The 20,749-nt window shown below is 38.8% G+C and overlaps 1 protein-coding gene across 1 annotated transcript in view; it reads right to left on the bottom strand.

Annotated features, from left to right (window-relative positions):
- SYT10 (synaptotagmin 10) overlaps nucleotides 1-20,749 on the bottom strand; it is a 93,573-nt gene that overhangs the window by 26,015 nt on the left and 46,809 nt on the right. Inside the window, exon 3 of the mRNA XM_036760702.1 lies at nucleotides 6,295-6,862. Within this exon, the coding sequence (XP_036616597.1) occupies nucleotides 6,295-6,862 (568 nt within the window). The remainder of the gene's footprint in view (nucleotides 1-6,294; nucleotides 6,863-20,749) is intronic.

Genomic DNA, 20,749 nt, shown 5'->3' with positions numbered 1-20,749 from the left:
AGTCAAAGGGCCTACATCAAAAACCTCCAAGAAAGATATGAATTGGTCTCAGGCCATGGAAGAGCTCAAAAAGGATTTGGAAAAGCACCTAAGAGAAGCAGAGGAAAAATTGGGAAGAGAAATGAAGGTGATGCAAGAAAACCATGAGAAACAAGCCAACTACTTGCTAAAGGAGAATCCAAAAAATACTGAAGAAAATAACACCTCAAAGAATAGACTAACTCAAATGGGAAAAGAGCTCCAAAAAGCCAATTAGGAGAAGAATGCCTTGAAAGGCAGAATTAGCCAAATGGAAAAGGAGGTCCAAAAGACCACTGAAGAAAATACCACCTTAAAAATTAGATTGGAGCAAGTGGAAGCTAGTGACTTTATGAGAAACCAAGATGTTATAAAACAGAACCAAAGGAATGAAAAAATGGAAGACAATGTGAAATATCTCATTGGAAAAACCACTGACCAGGAGAATAGATGCTGGAGAGAGAATTTTAAAAGTATTGAACTACCTGAAAGCCATGATCAAAAAAAGATCCTAGACATCATCTTTCAAGAACTTATCAAGCAAAATTGCCCTAATAATCTAGAACCAGAGGGTAAAATAGAAATTGAAAGATTCCACTGATCACCTCTTGAAAAAGATCCCGAAAGGAAAACTCCTAGGAATATTGTCACCAAATTTCAGAGTTTCCAGTTCAAGGACAAAGTACGACAAGCAGCCAGAAAGAAACAATTTGAATATTGTGGAAACACAATCAGAATAACACAAGATCTAGCAGCTTCTGCATTAAGGGATCGAACAGTTTGGAATACGATATTCTAGAGGTCTATGGAGCTAGGATTAAAACCAAGAATCACCTACCCAGCAAAAATGAGTATAATGCTCCAAGGAAAAATATAGATTTTTAATAAAATAGAGCACTTTCAAGCTTTCTCAATGAAGAGACCAGATCTGAATAGAAAATTTGACTTTCAAATACAAGAATCAAGAGAAGCATGAAAAGGTAAACAAGAAAGAGAATTCATAAGGGACTTATTAAAGTTGAACTGTTATGATTACATTCCTACATGAAAAGATGATTTGTGTAATTCATGAGACCTTTCTCAATATTAGGGGAGTTGAAGGGAATATAGACAGGGGGGCACAGAATGAGTTGAATATGAAGGGATGATATCTAAAAAAATGAAATAAATTTAAGCAGCGAGAGAGGAATATATTGAGAGAGGGAGAAAGGGAGAGATAGAATGGGGCAAACTATCTCACAGAAAAGTGGCAAAAATGCAGTTCTGTTGGGGAAGGGAAGGTGAGGGGGAAGGAGTGAATCTTACTCTCATGGGATTCAACTTGAGGAGGGAATAACATACACACTCAATTGGGTATCTTACTCTACAGGAAAGTAAGGGGATAAAAAAGGGGGGATGATAGAAGGGAGGGCAGATAGGGGGAGGAGGTAAGCAAAAGCAAACACCTTTGAAAAGGAACAGGGTCAAGGTAGAAAATTGAATAAAGGGGGACAGTATAGGATGGAGGGAAATATAGTTAGCCTTTCACAACATGAGTATTGTGGCAGGGTTTTGCATAATGATACACATGTGGCCTGTGTTAAATTGCTTGCCTTCTTAGGGAGGGTGAGTGGGGAGGGAAGAGGGGAGAGAATTGGGAACTCAAAGTTTTAAAAGCAGATGCTTAAAAAATTTTTTTAAAAAGTTTTTTTTTAAAAAATGTGCAACTCAAACTCACGTGACCTAAAAGCATCATAATCATGGGATTCAAGTCCACATGACCTAAAAGCCTCTGGCATTGCAAACATGTCACTCAAACCCATGCAAACTAAGCTTTCTCTTGAGGCAAGGATGTCATTAAAGACTCCTAATTTAATCAAAGAAACCAAGGCCAGACTTATCAAGGGCACTTGATTAAATAATTGCTCCAGAAGAGAAATCAGTAAAAAAAAAAAAAAAGTCCCACCTTAATTAATATTACACTTTGTCAGGTCTAGGGTTAGTAATTAGGTGAAAGTTACTCCTGTGGACTCTCAGGAGGAAGAGAGGTTATAGGAGAGTAGGAACAGAAGCAAGAAGAGGGACAGATAAATTCAAGTGAAGAAGAGGGTGGCCCTTGTTTATTCTCCAAAAAATGAGGAAAGAAAGGACCTTATCAAAAATCCTCTTATAAGGCAAATATAGTCCTAATACCTAAACCAGTGAAGGATAAAACACAGAAGGAAAACTATGGGCCAAAATTATTAATGAATATTCATTTAAAATGTAAAAAAATATCCTTTTGAAAAGACTACAGCAATATATCCAAAAAATCATTCATTATGATTTATTGTTGGATTTAGGCCAAGGGTGGAAGGATGATTCAATATTAGGAAAAAAATCAAGATAACTCATCATACTAAAACTTTCCAAACCGTATGATTATTGCATATGCACAGAAGGATCTCTTTTCATATCATAAAATGCATCTAAAAGAAAAGCAATCAACATATATAATTAGGATACATTAAAATCTTTTCCAAAAAATATGAGAGTAAAGTAAGGACTCCCATTCTCCTCATTATTTTATATAATTCCAGAAATGCTAGCAACAACAATCAGACAAGTGAAAGAAACTGAAGGCATAGAGATAAGTAAAGAAGACATAAAACTATCCATATTTGGTGATGACATGATGATATACTTTGAAAATCATGGAGAAAGTACTAATTGAGGCAATTAAAAGTATCAGCAAAATTGTAGGCTACCAAATAAGCCCTCAAAAATCAACTACATTTCTATATAACAATAACAAAAACCAAGAAGTGAAAATAAAAAGGGAAATCTCATTGTAAAATGCATAATGCTTAAAATATATGGGGAGAAATCTATTAAAGGACAAAACATATATTGATTCAATTACAAGGTCCTCCTTAAAGAAATAAATAATGTAAATAGCTCGGTGCTCTTGCTATGTCAATCAAATTACCCAACGGATACTTCATAGAATTTGATAATATAATAAAAAATTCATTTGGAAAAACAAAAGATCTAGAATATCAAGGGAAATGAGGAAAAGGGGTAGGGACAAAGGGGGAATAGCATTTCCAAACCTCAAGGTATGTTATAAAGCAGTGGTCATTAAAACCAACCAGTATTGGTTTAAAAAAAAAGAGGAATAGATTAATGGAACACACTAAATGAAGAAATATTTTAAAAAACGGATCTTCCTTAGCAGAGACTAAATGATAAAACAAAATGGTAGACAGAGATAAAGAGAAATGTAAACAGAGATAAAGACAGAGAATAACTGTAGAGTTTCACAAAAGAAATCTTAATTTTAATTTAAATCTTAATTTTTTTCATGTTTTCCTTTTTTTTTTTTACTTTGAAAAGGCATTCTTTCCATCCACTATATACAGAAGGAGCAGGAACTTGGCTAGAAACTTCAGATAATGATCGCTTTGTAATGTGCTTACAAATATCATCACATTTGATTCTCAAAACCCTCTGAGGTAGGCACTACTATTATCCCTATTTTATAGATGAGGAAGGGAAGCTGACAAATCATTAAGTGATTTGTCCAGGATCATACAACTAGTAAGTGTCTTCAGGGAAGGTTTCCTAGACTCCAGGGCCAGTGCTCTATCCACTATACCATTTAGCTGCCTCTAGTGGTAATACTAATGGAAAAGGAAGCAGGTAAGGCAATCCCAGGGATTAAAAAATGAAAGGGACTGAAAAGTGTTCTTTATCCTCTGAATCATCTGTCCTTTCCTCACACTCTGACCAGTCCCCAGTTTTACTTCTTGCCACTCTACCTCACTCCCTTCATCCTTGCTAGAGTGTTTTTCATTGGCCATATGAGTCACTTTGACACGGAAGAATACTTCTATTTCCTGGTAAAGTAGGAAGATGAATGGAGAAAGGTTCCTAATTTCACTTGCTTTCCTCCCTCTTTTCAATTATCATCCTGAAATCTGGCTTCTGACCTCATCATTTAGCTGAAAATGCTTTCTCCAAAATTACTCATGATTTCTAAATAATCAAATATCAAGTCAATTGTTGTATAAGCAATTATTAAGTGCTTACTTAAGCCAAGCCCTGTACTAAGCACTAAGTATAGAAAGGTAAAAATAACTCACAGAAGGAGCTCACAGATCATTCCAGAATGAAGGACACACACAAGAACAACAGCTTGATTTGAACCTAGATCCTCCTGATTCAAGAGCTAGTCCTCTATCCCCATCCCACACTACCCTATTACCAATTATTAAATTATGAAAGAGGAAAATGGCATATACAATCAGTCACAAGCACACAATGATTGCCTTTGGGGAATATATTTTGTTGGTGAATCTGGGCATTTGTTGGGACATGTCTATCCTGTTAAAAGAAAACATTATCAATAAAAATTAATTATTTGCAGAATAATAGGTTTTTTTGTTTTGATTTAAAGAAAAAAGAGATCTAATTTCATTGTTGTGGGAAGTAAACTTCATCTGAACCAAATCACAAACTCGCTTCATGCTTCAGCAGACTCCTCATAATTTGCTTGGACCAGGAAAACCTAACCACCACCGGCTGGCCAACCTTCTGGTGAAGAGCCCTTTCCATTTAGGCTAAGTTAAATCCTTTGACAACAGCCAGGTTGTTGTTGGGCCCATACCTGAAGCCTTTCCCGACTGGTAGGACCTGCCAGAGCTTATATTCCACTGACATAACCTTCAAGAACCAATAAAATCAATTATGTGCAAATGAGATATGTAGTTAGTTAGTAATTCTTTATTAAGCACCTATTACATACCAGGCATTGTGCTAAATGCTAGAGTTCTGTTCTCAAGGAGATCACAGTCAAATAGAGGAGACAACACGCAAATAACTATCTATAATCAAGATATGTGGAGGATAAATTGGAAATAATCAGTGGAGGGAAAATAGTAGAATTTAGAGAGATTGGGAAAGGCTACCTGTAGAATGTGGTATTTTAGCTGGGACTTGAAGGAAACAAGGGAAGCCAGGGGGCAGAGATAAGGAGGAAGAGCAGTTCATGAGTGAGGGACAGTGAGAGAAAATGCACAGAGTTTGGAGATGGAATGTCTTGTTCATGGAGGCCAGTGTCACTGGATCACAGAGTACACAGAAGAGAATAAGGGAACGATAATTATTATTATTGTAATTCTGACTGGAAGAGTCTGTGAATCTTTGGAAATATTATTCATAGTTTGTAGCATTGAAAATGCTATTAACCACTGAAATATATTATTAAGTTACTTCTACAAGATTATAGATATACAATAGCTTTGAGAATGACGTTGTATGTAGAAGCAATATGTAATTGAAAAAGAAGCAGACTCAACCCTTAACATTTAAATAGATCCATTTGTGGATATCTAAAAAGATGATACTTTTAAAAAAATTTTAAGAGGCACCATTTTTCTAAGACTATATGAATTATAATGTAAAATGTATATAATTCAATAAGCCCCTATAGATGTGTATATAAGAAATGTGATCTATTGGATAATTGCCCTCCATACCTTGATCTCACATTATGAAATTATGAAAATTAAAAAATGAAATTTCAACAACGGATAACATCATGATAATGTACTAAAACATTTCAACTAAACTCATTAAGTGCTTAAGTATTAACTGCAACTTGTCTATACTGTTTATACTAAAATAATAAATATTAAATATGTGTATAATGAAGAAGCACACTTCCAAGCAATTTTGGATTAAAAAAATTTTTTGGTTTTCTTTGTTCCTGATATACACAGTTTTATAGCCCTTTATAGCATAGGATGAACAAGATTTTTAAGTAGATCTTCTAGATTACAAAAGTTTAAAACAATATCATACTATAATATTAATATTAAAAGTTTTAAAATTTATATTGCATTCATAGTTTTCATGAATTTTAATGGTATTTGGTGCTACATATAAATGTAAATTAAACTGTATCATACACTTAATTTCAATGCTGTACATTTTTATTTGGCTGTACCAATTGAGATCCAAGGTTCACAAAAAAATGTTATATATTATGTTAGGGACCTAATTTTACTATCACTATTATGATTATTTCATTAGATGCCCACATAAAAATTCTCACTGAATAACTTCCTCAGTAGATATAGGTATAGATATAGATATAGATATGTGTGTGTAATAACTATGCTAGTGATGTACTGATGATTGTTTAATATTTCCATACAGTTCAAAGGTAAAAAGTAAAATACCACCTCAAATATTCTGATATTGTGATGAAACATTTTACTGGAAATGAATACATTTAAGGAAATCATTACTTACAGTAGTTGCACAATGGATATCTTTCCACACTGTAGTTTCCTTGGAAAGGTCAGAGACTTCAAAAAAATTATCCAGAATCACTTCCCCAATCATGTCATGTCTAGAAAATCTGTCAAAATCATATATACTAAAGTGTAGTTTTCTGTTGCTCAGTTGGTCGTAGGCTACAGGAAATTGAAAGGTTTCTTCAAATAAGGGATTTAAAGTCTTCCTGTGTACCCGGGTCTGAAACTTCTTTTTCCTATCTGGAAGAAGGTATATTTTCACATAGGGATCAGATGTTCCTGTGAAATCTTTCACAGGTAAATCTAAGGCTTTGATAATATTAACAACGAGTAGTTCATTTTCATAATCATATTGGAGAGTAAAGTTAAGTTTCCCACAAGATTTGACATCTTCATTCCTGTTGCCCTCAGAGTCAACTGACTTCTGTTTATAGAGCTCTGGTTTTATTCTCCCAATGCTGGTGGTTGTCTCTCCTCTCCATAAAACTGGTTCTGTGCCCACAGAAAAATCAACACTGGACACTTGCATTTGTCTTGGTAGATGCCTCCTGAATGAATTATGCCTGCATGTACACACACACAGAGAGACAGAAAGACAAACACACACACACACACACACACACACTGATTAGATTATCTAGAGTAAAAAGTATACAAATATAACAATTTCCCCATCTTTTACATAATTAAACAATTTTTAAAAAAAGCAGAATTGACAAGCTAACAATCTTCAAGGAAATTCATCTAGTTGTGTTTTTTTTTTTTTTTTTTTTTACAAATCAGACCCACACTAATGTATTTTCCACCAAATTTTTGGCACTTTGTATAACAATTCTCAAAAGGAACACTTGCTACCAAAGGTGTAAGATTCAAATGAAATATTCAAGTTTGAAGTTTTATTATCTGGGTTTATATAAAGATTGATCCTGGGGAGAGGGAGGGTCCCTCAAGAAATGTCTACTTGTAATTGGTGGTAATTTCTGGGTCTGTATCCCCCAAAAGTATATCTTGTGAATCTTTATTTACATATTTACCTTTCATAGTCAGAGAAAACAAGTAGTTCAAATTAAAATTTAATAAGAAAAGTAGCAACAAACCATTTCCTCCACAAATCCACATTCTTCCACAAATACACATGTAGGGAACACATGAGACAAGGATGTATGCGGAAAAGAGTACATAAGGAACAAGTGTGGTCATAGCACATATAAGGAAGAGCAATGAACACCTTCTGTGTTGAAGGGCCTTTTTACAGTAATGCCATTTTTGCTGCTTCCGTTGAATATTCCCCTCTAGTCAGATCGTTTCTGGTAGATGTTGTATCATGTAGATAGTATCATCTAGAAACTGTCAAATCAGACATAATTTGCTAGATATTGCTTGTCTAGATTCATAGTATTAATAAGCTTCTGGCTCAGATGATGATGATTGATGATGATGATGATGATGATGGTGGTGGTTAGGTGGTGCAGTGGATAGAGCACTAGACCTGGAATCAGGAAGGTCCAAGTTAAAATCTGGCCTCAGATACTTAGTTGTGTGCCCTTGGGCAAGTCTTTTTGACTTCTATTTGAGTCAGTTTCCTTATTTGTAAACTGGAGATAACAAAAGTACCTACCTTTGTGAAACTTAAAATTGATACCCCACTTTACTCGGTATTACTTATTAATTGTTGTTTGAGAATTACATCTAATCCCAGGAATCACTATGTATGAATTAGTTTTATTTAAAAGGAGAGTTTGACTACTTAACACCAGAAGGTCTGACTTCTTAGCAAAAGTGTAACTTCCCTGTTTTTCTGGGCTACAGCTTGGGCTCTTGCTGCAGATGGGAGGAAGGGGGCAGTGAACACTCAGAGTCATCAAACATTCTGTCTGCCTGGTAATAAGCCATGGTTCTTTAACACCTGACTTTACAGAGGATGATGATGAACTCTTTCCCTCACTGTCAAGTGTCCTGGAAATCCCCTCCTATAAATTATTCTAAATGTAACCAACTGTATAAAAGACTGCTCTGTCTGCTCTAATGCATCCCAGGCCACTGAGGGACTATGGGAAATCACTTATTGATAACTGCTAGCAATACTAATAAATGATCTTGCTTGGAAACTTTGTGCCTCAGTTCTTCTTCACAGATTTTTATTGACCACCCAGGGTGTTGTGGGGAGTCAAATTAGATAATATTTGTAAATGACTTGGCAGACTACGTAGCACATAGTAGGTGCTAAATAAATGCTGGCCATCATCACTAGTTATGTATTCCATTAAGCTTTATGAAGTACTTTATTCTATTCACTGCATCACTTAGATCTATGTCTTCAAAATAAGAGCAGATACTGCCACGCTTTTTCGGCTTAGATAAAATCCATAGACTTCTTATAACTCTTTTAGAAAGGGTACCAACAGTATCTGGAGCAAAGATGGTAGAGTGGTAGGAAGTAATGTGGTGAGCTCCATTCCATGAACTTCTAATAGATCTAGAAAATGCACCAGATCAAATTCTGATGGAGAAATCCAGAAAATGTCAAAGGGAGTCATTTTTCAAAATTAGCTTGGCATAGGGAGACAGACAGGGAGGTGTGTAGATCCTGAGGGGTCAGAGAAGAAACATAACACAAAGCCCCTAGAGAGAGGTAGTTCAAGACCTCTACAGAGGCACCCCCAGACTCATACCAGATATTGTGACAGATAAATGCCAAATGACAGCTCTGTTGCCTCCCACCCGCTTCCAGGTTACAGATCTAGGGTGGACTGAGAAATGGACTTGCTAAGGATAATGGGATGCCTGCTTAGGCAATGTACTGATAAAGGAGGAAATTCAGAAGCAAGCCAGAACAAGGTCTCACTTCCAGCATCTAGCCCAGGATACAGATAAACAACCAAAGCAGGAATCCTAGGCTAATGGATAGTCATCGGTTCTGCCACTCTGAACCAACAAAGCTTTCCCACTGACTAATAGGGGCAGAGTCCAGCAGCAGCCTATTTTTGCTCAAGAGAATCCAACCCACATCAGCAACTTGCAGATCTTTTTTTTTTTTGAGGAGGGGAGGCAGGTTGTGGTTAAGTCACTTGCTCAAGGTCACACAGCTAGTTAAGTGTGTCAAGTGTCTGAGGCCGGATTTGAACTCAGGTCCTCCTGACTCCAGAGCCGATGCTCTACTCACTGTGCTACCTAGCTGCCCCAAACTTGAAGATCTTAGACCAGATGGGCGGTACTCAGGCTTTTCCCTGGAACAGACAACTCTGTGAGCACTGAAAGCTTACTGGTTCTGAGCCTGAACTGCCTCTGAGATCCTGGAATAACAAAACAAATCCCAAGAAAACAGCAACAGGACCAGCCTAGATCTTCCCTCCAGAAATTTGGCAGAGATAAGCCCTAACATCAAATATGAAGTCAAAACATAGGCTGGAAGAATGGGCAAACAAAAGATGAACCCAACTATAATGAGTTATAATGCTGGCAGAAACACTCAAGATACAAACATGAAAGAAAAGAATGAGTACAAAACATCAACAAAAAAAAAGGTCTCGGGGATGAACACAGCTTAGGCACAAATTAAACTAGAATTCTTGAAAGAGATGATGATTTTTTTAAAAAAAGTATTAAATATTTTTATAAATGGAATTAGAGCGCTAGAGGAAAATAACAGACAAGAAATTGGACCTATGGAAGAAAAATGCACCAGACCGAAAAGGAATGAAGAGCTTGGTACAAAAAGTACAAAATCTTGCCCAAACTCCCTAAAAATTAGAATGAGCAAATAGAAGCCACAGACTTCATGAGACAGCAAGAAATATTACAACAAAGTCAAAAATCTAAAAAGAGAAGAAAACATGGGGTATCTCATAGCAAAAACAAATGACCTGGAAAACACATTGAAGAGCAAAAATTTGAGAATCATTGGACTTCTGAACACCATATGAAAAAAGATGGTAGACACTACATTTCAAGGAATCTTAAGAGAAAACTGCTTACATTTCTAAAAGCAAGGTGGAAATAGAAAGAATCCACTCATTATCATTTGAAAGGAACCCCAAAATGGAAACTCCCAGGACATCACAACTATGTTCTGGAACTCCCAGGTCAAAGAAAAAATACTGCAAATAGCCAGAAAGAAAGAATTCAAGTACCTAGGAGCCATGGTTAAGATCACACACAACCTAGTAGCCACCACTAAAAAGAAGTGAAACGGAAGACATAAAATTATTCCAGAAAGAAAAGGATATAGGCTTAGGGCCAAGATTAATTTACCCAGAAAAACTTAGTATGATGTTACAGTGGAAAAAAATAGACTGCTAATGAAATAGAGAACTTATAATTATTTATGATGAAAAGAAAGACCAGATTTGCAGAGAAATGCTGAAGTTTAAACACAGAAGTGAAGAGAAATATAAAAACGTAACCATGAATGAACAATGATAAAGGACTAAACAAAGATAAATTCCTTACACTCAAATATGGGAGGATGGATCCCCTCTGAACCCTGTCACTATCCAATTAGGTAAGACCTTGGAGTAGTTCTGTTCTTTCTTGATGATCTTAAGAAAAGAATGGAGAGGGGAATAGGAATAGATTAAGAAAGGGAAGAAGAGAGAGGAAGGTTAGGGAAAACTATCTGAATATAATCAGTGTGCACAGGTAGACATGTACACAAACAATAAAGAAGGTATGGAGGGAAGTAGCCCACACTTAAACCTCACACTCAACTGAATTGGTCAAAAGAAGGAATACACACACACACACACACACACACACACACACACACACACTCATACACACAGAGTAGGGCATAGAAACGTATTTCATTTAAGAGGTAAAGGGGAGAAGGAATGAACTGATAATTTATAAAATTATGAAATAGGGGCAGGCAGCCCCTGGTTCTTTGAGTACTCATGAAAGACCATGATTGACAGTGAGAAAAAAACAAGCAATTGCACTTTAATAACCACAACAGATGGAAGAACAAACAGCAAAGGAAATACAAAGACAAGCAATAAAAAGTAGGAATACAGAGGCAGGTAACATGGGGATGGGGGGAACATAATGGTGAAGGGAGGGAGGCAGTGTGAGGAAAAGGGATGGAAAGCAGGTATAGCTGTGGATTGGAGTTGGGAGCACTCAAGCAGCATGGATCCTTAGGAAATGGAAGAGTGCTCAGGGGGCATGAGTTTGAAGTCTAATTTTATAGGGTGCTGGGGATAACAGACCAACTCCTATCTGTGCCACCTTAAGGTTAGTTCATTAGCATATCCAAATTATCTCAAAGGTATCAGTAGAACTTCAAAGTTACATTTCAAAGTTGTCAGCACCTTTTTGATGTTCTGCTGGTTAGGGTCTGTGGAAGTCTGGATTTTGTCTGAAATTTGCATATCAGAGGACCAGAACTTTGACAAGTAGTACTTAGATGGTTTTTCCTCATTTGGCACATATTACTAGGATGTCAATTTTGGTTAATACATGATACAATTTGAAAATTATGCTTCTTTGGTCTTTGGAATGGGTCGTACGTGACTTCCAAGTCCCCCTTTGTAATCTCACTTCCTGCTAATGCCCCTTTTAGTGACTACCCATAAAACTTACTTACTATGCTGATTAAGAGGTAGAGGGGGGAGGTCAGGGCACCAGAACAAAATACAGTTTTAACACAATCCAACCCCTGGTTCTCCGACCACCATCACATGTCTACAGAGTAACTAAACAAAATCACAGGAAGCACAATAATTACAATAACCTCAAAGGATCCTCATGGGAATCCTGCCTATTTCCCTAGAAAAATCCAGGAAAAAAGATCAATGAAAACACTCATAGGCCCTGGTAAGATGTTCTTGACATCTGTGATCAACAGTCTTTACTCTATTTCTCCTAAAGTCTGTGATAAGGGCTATTTCTCCTGAGAGGTCAAATCAGCAGGAGCTGAGACCTAGCTGGTTAACAGGTAGTCCAAGGCCAGCTGGTGGTCCATCGCCACAGCTCCCAAAGTATGTTGTCCTTCAGCCAATTTGTCAAATCCTCTGGCAGTATCCACAATTCGGTCCTTTAATTGCTCTGCAATAGCCACATGTGCGTCCTTCAGTTTCCTATAGACCTCTTCTTCTGTAACTCCCCAGGTTACCAGTCCAGTAAAGACTTCTTGGTCTACTAGGACATGTCACACTACACAGTGGTCACAGTGTAAGATGTGGGGGCTGGGTGGGTGTTGTTGGGGTATTCTTGTAGAAAGTGAGGTCCATCTCCATGGTGACTAGGGTGCCTGTCAAATTAAGCAACAAAGATATTAAACTGTGTGTGTAGATAAGGTACTGGGGAACTGGTACGGCTCCCTTCTGGTACTGTCAATCAAATTTTATTCATCCAGGTGACCACTGTGGTGTTGAAGTCTGATAATTTTGACCATTGAGAGCACATAGCTTCATCTGGAGACACCTTGGGGGGCAGTACCTAAACAGTCTGTGGCACCCACCAGTGTGATCAGGAATGTCACACAGAGTCTTATGCTGTTGGACCTAAGTAGTCCATGGGTAATGATTGACTACAAAGGTGTTTTTTTCTTTATCTGGTTGTGAAGATGTAGTTAGTTTAGGTGTGTGGTGGTGAATTGAACTGCCTCAAATTCTAGGGAGGGTTATATCATGCCCAGCACTGGTTTAGGTTCTATGTGGACATTAGCCATTGCCACGTGAAGTTTGCTCTTTGATGGAGAGCACCTGTGGGCTCTAGATAGGGAGCAATCTAGCCTAGATAGATAGTGGGCTAGCTAGATAGGGAGCAATCTAGCCTGTTTGGAACATTGTCATAAGACAAGTTCAGCAATTGAAAGAGATTGACTATGTTCAGGGATTTACATACCTGCACTGTTGGGTGCTTGCGAAATTTTGCTAGGCATGGTAAGGTGGCCAGGATGTAGGGGCAAGCACATGGATCAGGATGGTCCCAACATTGTGCCTGGATAGAATGTTTAGCTAGTTGGTTAAGATAGGGGCAGAATAGGTCCAGTGGGCCTCATTGAGGGTCCTCACATTCCCAAGCCTGAGATGACTAAAGGAATGGATGCAGCTGTTTGGGCAGTATTTGTCAGTGTTTGGGGTCCTGGAAGGACAGCACCTCAGCTGGCAGCCTTAGAGGCTGGTCCCATAGATTTTGGCAGATCTTGGGGCTTATCTCTGGATTCTATCTGGCTCCTTAGTTCTACATTTGTGGAATTTCTGGGTTTGTTAGGGCTCTTGGGATTGCTGGGGCCAGTGTCCTCCTACAGAACCTCCCATTTGGTCACCCAGGGAGCCAACCATTGCTGTACCCTGAATTGCCCTACCTCCAACTGCTGTATCTCTAGCTGTTGCTCTTGCTGCTATACCTTCATAGTACCTATGCACAAGTTCCCCAAATATATTTTTGATCAAGTTTACCACATCTAAGGAGACTCCTCCTTCCACTGGGGATACTGATTGTGCCACTGCACAAGGCATGGTAATGAAGGCCCAGTGGGTGGGCACAAGGGTATGACACAAGTTAGGATGTGATATCACTTTGAGTGCCTCTCTGGCTGATGCTGAAGGTAAGAAGGTGATAGAAGAGGTGATGGCCATGGGTTTTGTGAAGGAGTCCAGTAAAGAGGTGGTAAGCACCTCTGAGCAAGGCAAAGCAGGTATAGGTGGTACCTTGTTGGCCACAGTCAATGAGTGGTGTGGTGGGTACATTACCAGGAATCTTTGTCCCTTGTGTTGTAAGGTCATTGGTTGTGAGCTATAGGATGGTGAAGGATAGAAAGTCCTAAACTGCAGGTAGAGTAATATGTAATGTGGACAGAGTTGTGAGTCAATTAGTGTCCTATGCCATTAATTGAATAGTTTCCATGATGCTTGTTGTCTTCTCCAGAGGGGGCTACATCCTTGAACTCCCTTTTGACATTGGCTTAGTGCCCTTGTTGGAGTTGAGACTGTCACCTTGGTGTGGTTAGGCAAGGGGCTTTCCTGATCTAATGGTTCACTCATTCCCCACGTGGGGAATCACTATGCCATCATGGCTCAGTGTTGCCCTCACTCTCCCACCTATCAGTATGGTGAACATGGTGGCCTGGTGTGGTCTGGTTGTTGATATCATGGGTGTTTCCCTTCCTTCTATGGTTAGGGGATTCTATTGCATCACCACTCCCTTGCCTGTCACCCATACTGTTCCAACTCTCTTCCAAACCCTGGTCCCCAATCACTGTGAAGGGAAAATGGTGTGGGTTCCTCTTAGATATGGGAGTCAGGAGGTCTCAGGTGCCATTTGAGGTCATTCGCCTTGCTCTGCTGAGTAAGTCAAGGACTAGGATATGGGTCCTAAGTGTTGCATTGAGGGCTCAAGGGACCATAAGGGTGGCTTGCTCAGCATGTAGAGTACTTTAGGCACCATCTGCACCCAGATGGAGGTCCAGTTTCCCCCTAGACTCTTGAACAAGGTGGTTTTTAAGAGTATATTAACCTTCTCAATGAGACTAGCAGCCTGGGACCTATAGGGCACCCATTGCTATATGGCCTGCACTATGAAACATGTGCTCTGGTCACTGGATTTCTATGGGAGGTTCCTTTGACAGTCCAATGGAGATATTATGGGCTGTGGGACCCCTACACATGTGACACAGCAAAAATCTAGTATAAATGTCTACCATAGTGAAGGCATATTTAACAGCTCCAAACTGAGAGGGAAAAGGTCCTATCAAGTCTACTTGCCATATTTGGTGAGGCGCCTGCCCCTAAACAATGTTCATGTTTCCAGGGGCAGAATGCAGTATATATCTCCCATTCCTTAGTGACCAAAGTGATATGGAGGCTATCATACCTCACCTCCACAACCAGCATGCAAGACTGGAAGTCTCTAAATATCCAGAGCATTCATGTGCCCATTTTACAAGTCTGATTGCTATATGGGGCATGTCCTGTGCAATAATGGGGGTGGTCTGAGGTGCTGGGCATATGACGTTGTCAACCACTTGGTTGAGTTCTGTTTTGTTCATAGCCCTTTCTGAGTGGGTGGAAACATGATTGACCCAGATTGAGTGGATTTGTACATATGCTACAATGTTCTTCCAAAGTCCAATACTTCATACTGATCAGCTTTGGATCTTCCAATCATTCTGGGCCCATGTGCCATGCCAGGACTCCAAGTCCATTGGCTACCCAGGAGTCAGTATAGATATGGAGGGAGTGCTTCCTTTCCTTTAGCAATTCCCTCAAAGATAGGTGGATGGCCCTCAACTCTGCCCACAAGGTAAAATGTCCAGAAGGCATGGGTGGATGTTGCCAAGCATTCTACCTAGAAGTCATTATGCAGTGGCCCTAAGAGGAACGCTTGATTGGCTGCCAGTTTAACTACACTAGGAGCCCTCTGTTGCTCCAGGCTCCATTGAAAGGTGAAGGACTTCCATGTGACAACATAGATGGGAGCAAGTAGGGCTATAAGATAGGGAATATTTTGTCTCCAAAACTCAAACATGCCTTCTGAATATTGTGCTCCTTAATATCAATGCGGGATTAGAGGAACAGTAGCTTATTTCAGACTGGGGTAGGGATGTCTCTGCCTTTACTAGTCCATATGTAGCCTAAGAATTTCACATACTGTGAGGGAGCCTGTATTTTATAGGGGACTATTGCTCAACCACATCTGGCCAGATGTCCAACCATAGCTATGAGGTAGGCTTAGACAAGTTTGGAGGTCGAACATCACAATCATGATGTCATCCAAGTAGCATCATCTGCAGAGTCTCTCTGGTACTGGGAGGTCCTCTAAGTCCTGGTGGCACAGTTCATAGGCAATTGCAGGACTGTTCAGAAACCATGGGTAGCCAGTTAAGGGGGCAATACAAAAGGGAACCTGGAAGTCATGCACAAACCATTTCAAAGATCAAAGTATAATTTGCAAATTATATCAAGTTTTAACTAAAATTCACATCCTAGTAATATGTGCCAAATGAAGAGAAACCATCTAGGGTACTGCTTGTTAAAGTTCTGGTGCTCTGATATGCAAATTTCAGATAAAACCCAGACTTCCATAGCCTCCAACCAGCAGAACATCAAAAAGGTGCTGATAACTTTGAAATGTAAGTTCTACTGATAACTTTGAGATAATTTGGATATGCTAATGAACTAACCTTAAGGTGGCACAGTTAAGAGTTGGTCTATTATCCCTAAAGGCCTATAAAAGTTAGACTTCCAACTCCTAACCCCTGAGCACTCTTTTATCTCCTAAGGGTCCATGCTGCTTGAGTGCTCCCAACTCCAATCCACAGCTACATCTGCTTTCCATCCCTTTTCCTCACACTGCCTGCCTCCCTTCACCATTCTGTTCCCCCATCCACATGCCATCTGCCTATGTATTCCCATTTTTCATTGCTTGTCTTTGTATTTCCTTTGCTGTTTGTCCTTGTATCCGTTGTGATTATTAAAGTGTGATCGTTTCCCATTGTCAGTCATGGTCTTTCATGGAGAGTACCCAAAAAACTGGGTGTGCCTGGCCCTATTTCATAATTTCCTAAATGATTATCAATTCAAGGGGAGAAAAAAAATTAGGTGAAGGGGCCATTAAGGGAGGAATTAGTCCTAAGCAAAATAAATCCTAAAGATGTACAAAAATATTTATATATTTTTTGAGGTGTCAAAGGATGGAAAGTTGAGAGGATGCTCAAAAATTGGAGAATGGGTGAACAAGCTATGGTATATAAATGTGATGGAATACTATTATCCTGATCTCTTATCAGAATAATGACTAACAAGTGTACCAGAGGACTAATGATGAAACATGACTCTCAGCTCCTGATAGAGAGGTGAAGGACTCAAAATGCGGAGAGAGACAAATTTTTTCAGAAAAGACTAATGTGAAATTTTGTTTTAATTGACTATACATCTTTTTAATGGGTTTTGTTTTTCATGTGTTTTCAATTTGGGGGGAGGAGAGACATTAGGAGACTGAGAAGGCCGATGTTAGCAGATTAAAATAATTGTATTTTAAAAAGAGAAGAAAGGTAAGCAACACTTGTCTAGTACCAGAAAAAAGCCTCCTCTCAAGTTCTATTTCCTTTTCCCCTCAACCAATCAATAAACATTTCTTAAGCATCTCCTGTGTGCCAGGTACTGTGCTAAGCTTGGGATAACAAAAAAAAAAAAAGGCAAGGCAGTCCCTGCCCTCAAGGAGCTTACAATCTAATGGGGGAGACAACTTGCAAACAAATATATATAAAGCAAGATACATACAGGATAAAAAGGAGGTAATTCAAAGCGGGAGAATACTGGAATTAAGAGGGTTAAGGAAGACATCCTGGAAAACGTGGAGTTTTAGTTGAGACTTAAAGGAAGTCAGGGAGATCAGTAGGCAGAGCAGAAGAAGCAGAGCATTCTAAGAATGGAGGAAAGTCAGAAAAAATGCCCTGCACTGAGAGATGAAGTGACTCCTTCTTAGAACAGCCAGGATGGAAAAGTACATGTTGAAGAGTAAAGTATAAGACAATTGGAAAGGTAGGGGGGGCCTAGGTTATGAAGGGCTTTGAATGTCAAACAGCATTTTGTATTTGCTCTTGGAAGCAATAGGAAGCCACTGAATTTACTAGATAGTGGGGAGTAATATAATCAGACCCATATTTTAGGAAAGTCACCTCAGTGTGTGAATGAAGGACGGATTGGAGGAGTGAAAGACTTGGAACACACTGACCCACTAGCAGGCTGTTACAGTAATCTAGGCATGAGGTGATATGGACCTGTATTAGAGAGGTGGCAGTGTCAGAGGACAGAAAGGGACATATTCAAGTCATATTGCAAAGGTGAAATCAACAACAGCTTGGATATGGAGGCTGAGAGACAGTGAAGAATCCAGGATGACTCCTAGAGTTGACAATATGGAAGATAGAAGGTATTGAGTTTAAGATGTCTACTGGACATACAATTTGAGATGTCTGGAAGATGGTTGGAGATAGGAGACTGGAGGTTAACAGAGAGACTGGGGCAGGAAAAATAGATAAATTACCATGATGGTGGTAATTAAATCCATGAGGGCTAATGAGATCACCAAACAAAGTAGGATAAAGAAAGAAGAGAAAAGGACTCAGGACAGAACCCTGGGGCTTCCCTTATTTGAGGAAGGGATTCTATTGGTGCCAAACTCTGTAGGCATGTAAATCTTCTCTTTCAATCTGCCATTGTGAATTCTCTAAATGTGGTTTCATCTGTAACCTGACTTAGTTTACCAACAAAATCTGTTTAGGTAGGCTTGTTTCTTTAAGGGATGTATGAGATTATGATTCTACTTAAGTTTATTCTACTTTTTTTGGTGGGAGGGGATGGATCCAAGGTGGTAGAGAAAAGGCTGGGACTCCCAGGAGATCTCCCCAAACCCCACCAAAACAACTAAAATGCCCTAAAAAATTCTGGAGGGACAGAACCCACAAAAGGATGGGGTAAAATAATTTTCCAGTCTGAAACAACTTAGAAGGTCAGCAGGAAAGGTTTGTACACCAGCAGGGCGGTGGAGGGCAGTCCAGTGCAGGCTGTGCCAGCCCAGACTAGGCCCCAGTAAACCAGGAACAGGCCTTGAGAGCAACTGAATTTGCAGAAGCTGCTGCTACTTCCAGAGCTCTCAGCCCACAGATGGTAAGTGGGTTGAACCACTGATTTTTTTTCTTTTCTGGCACTGGGAGCAGGACTCTGTTACTTTGCCAGTAGTTAGATCTGAGTCATAGTCTGGGCTGGCAGTCCCAGGGTGAAGAGGAACACCAGCACAACAGAGCTTTCTGCAGCAGTGGAGCAGGGACTTTGGTCACAATTTGAGGACAAAAAAAGAATGCTTGTGGTCACTCGCAGATCATAACACTAGCCAGGAGAACAGTAAATACACCCCTCCTTAGATCATACCACCTTGGCAGAACTGAAAGCTTACAGACCAGCAGAACTAGCTATGAAAACAGCTGTAAAAACCCTGAAATTTGGAAGAGTGCCTCCTCCACCCTGGAAGCAGATCCCAACTTTAGCAAAGAGTTAAAAGTCAAGAAATAGTGTAGCGAAATGAGCAAACAACAGAAAAAATTCTGACTATAGAAAGTTTATTATGGTGACAAAGAAGATCAAAACACACTCATAAAAAGACAACAAAATCAAAACTCCTACATCCAAAGCCTCAAAGAAAAATATGAGTTTGTCTCAGGCTATGGAAAAGCTCAAAAAAGATTTTAAAAATCAAGTAAGAGAGGTAGACAAAAACTGGGAAGAGAAATAAGTGATGTAAGAAAATCATGAAAAAAAGTTAACAACTTAGTAAAGGAGGCACAAAAAATACTGAAGAAAATACCACCTTAAAAAAATGACTAGGCCAAAGAGTAAATGAAGCACAAAAATCAAATGAAAAGCAAAGTTAGCTAAATGGACAAAAGAATCACAAAAAGTCACTGAAGAAAAGAACTCTTCATAAAGTAGAATTGGTCAAATGTAAAAAGAGATACAAAAGGCTACCAAAGAAAACAATTTCTTAAAAATCAGAATTGAACAAATGGAAACTAATGAAGCAAGGACATAAAAATGCAATAAAGCAAAACCAAAAGAATGAAAAAAAATAGATCAAGGCACTAATTCAGAAGAGGACAATACTGTCAATATACCCACATCTGAAACCTCAAAGGGGAATATGAACTGGTTGCAAAGTCAAACAGCCTCAAAAGAGCTCAAGAAGGATTTTAAAAGTCAAATAAGAGAGGTAGAAGAAAAAATTGGAAAAGAAATGAGAGGTAAACAAGAAAGTCAATAGTTTGGAAAAGGAAGAACAAAAATTAACTGAAGACAACAAATGTTTAAAAAATACAATTGGCCAAAGAGAGGAAAAAAGGTACACTGAAGAAAACAAGTCCTGAAAAAATACAATTAGCAAAATGGAAAAAGAGTCACAAAAACTCAGTGAAGAGAAGAACTCCCTAAAAAGTAAAATGAACCAGATGGAAAATGAGGTACAAAATCTAATAGAAAGAAACAAGTCATTAAAAATTAGAACTGGGCAAGTGGAAGCTAGTGACTCTATGAGATATCAAGAATCAGTCAAATAGAAACAAAAAAAATAGAAGAAAATTTAAAATACCTCATTGGTAGAAAGAACTAACCTGGAAAACAGATTCAGGAGAGACAATTTAAAAAGAATTGGTCTACCTAAAAACACAGAAGGGGGTAAGAGGATAAGAGAGGGAAGGAGTGGTAGAAGGGAGAGAAGATTGGGGGAGGGGGTAATCAGAAGCAAACACTTTTGAGGAGGTACAGGATGAAAGAAAACAACATGATTATCACGGAAGTGTTTTGCATGACTACACTCGTGCAATTTATATTGAATTGCTTGCCTTCTCAAGGGTCATGGGGAGGGAAGAAGGGGGAGAATTTGGAACTCAAACTTTTAAAAACAAATGTTAAAAATTGTTGTTCACCTGTAACTGGGGGAAAATTAAATCCTGA

Source organism: Trichosurus vulpecula, chromosome 5 (genome assembly GCF_011100635.1).
Source record: "Trichosurus vulpecula isolate mTriVul1 chromosome 5, mTriVul1.pri, whole genome shotgun sequence".
Classification (NCBI taxonomy): Eukaryota; Metazoa; Chordata; class Mammalia; order Diprotodontia; family Phalangeridae; genus Trichosurus; species Trichosurus vulpecula.
The sequence above is the reverse complement of the archived record's forward strand: the minus strand, read 5'-3'. Positions and strand labels throughout refer to the sequence as shown.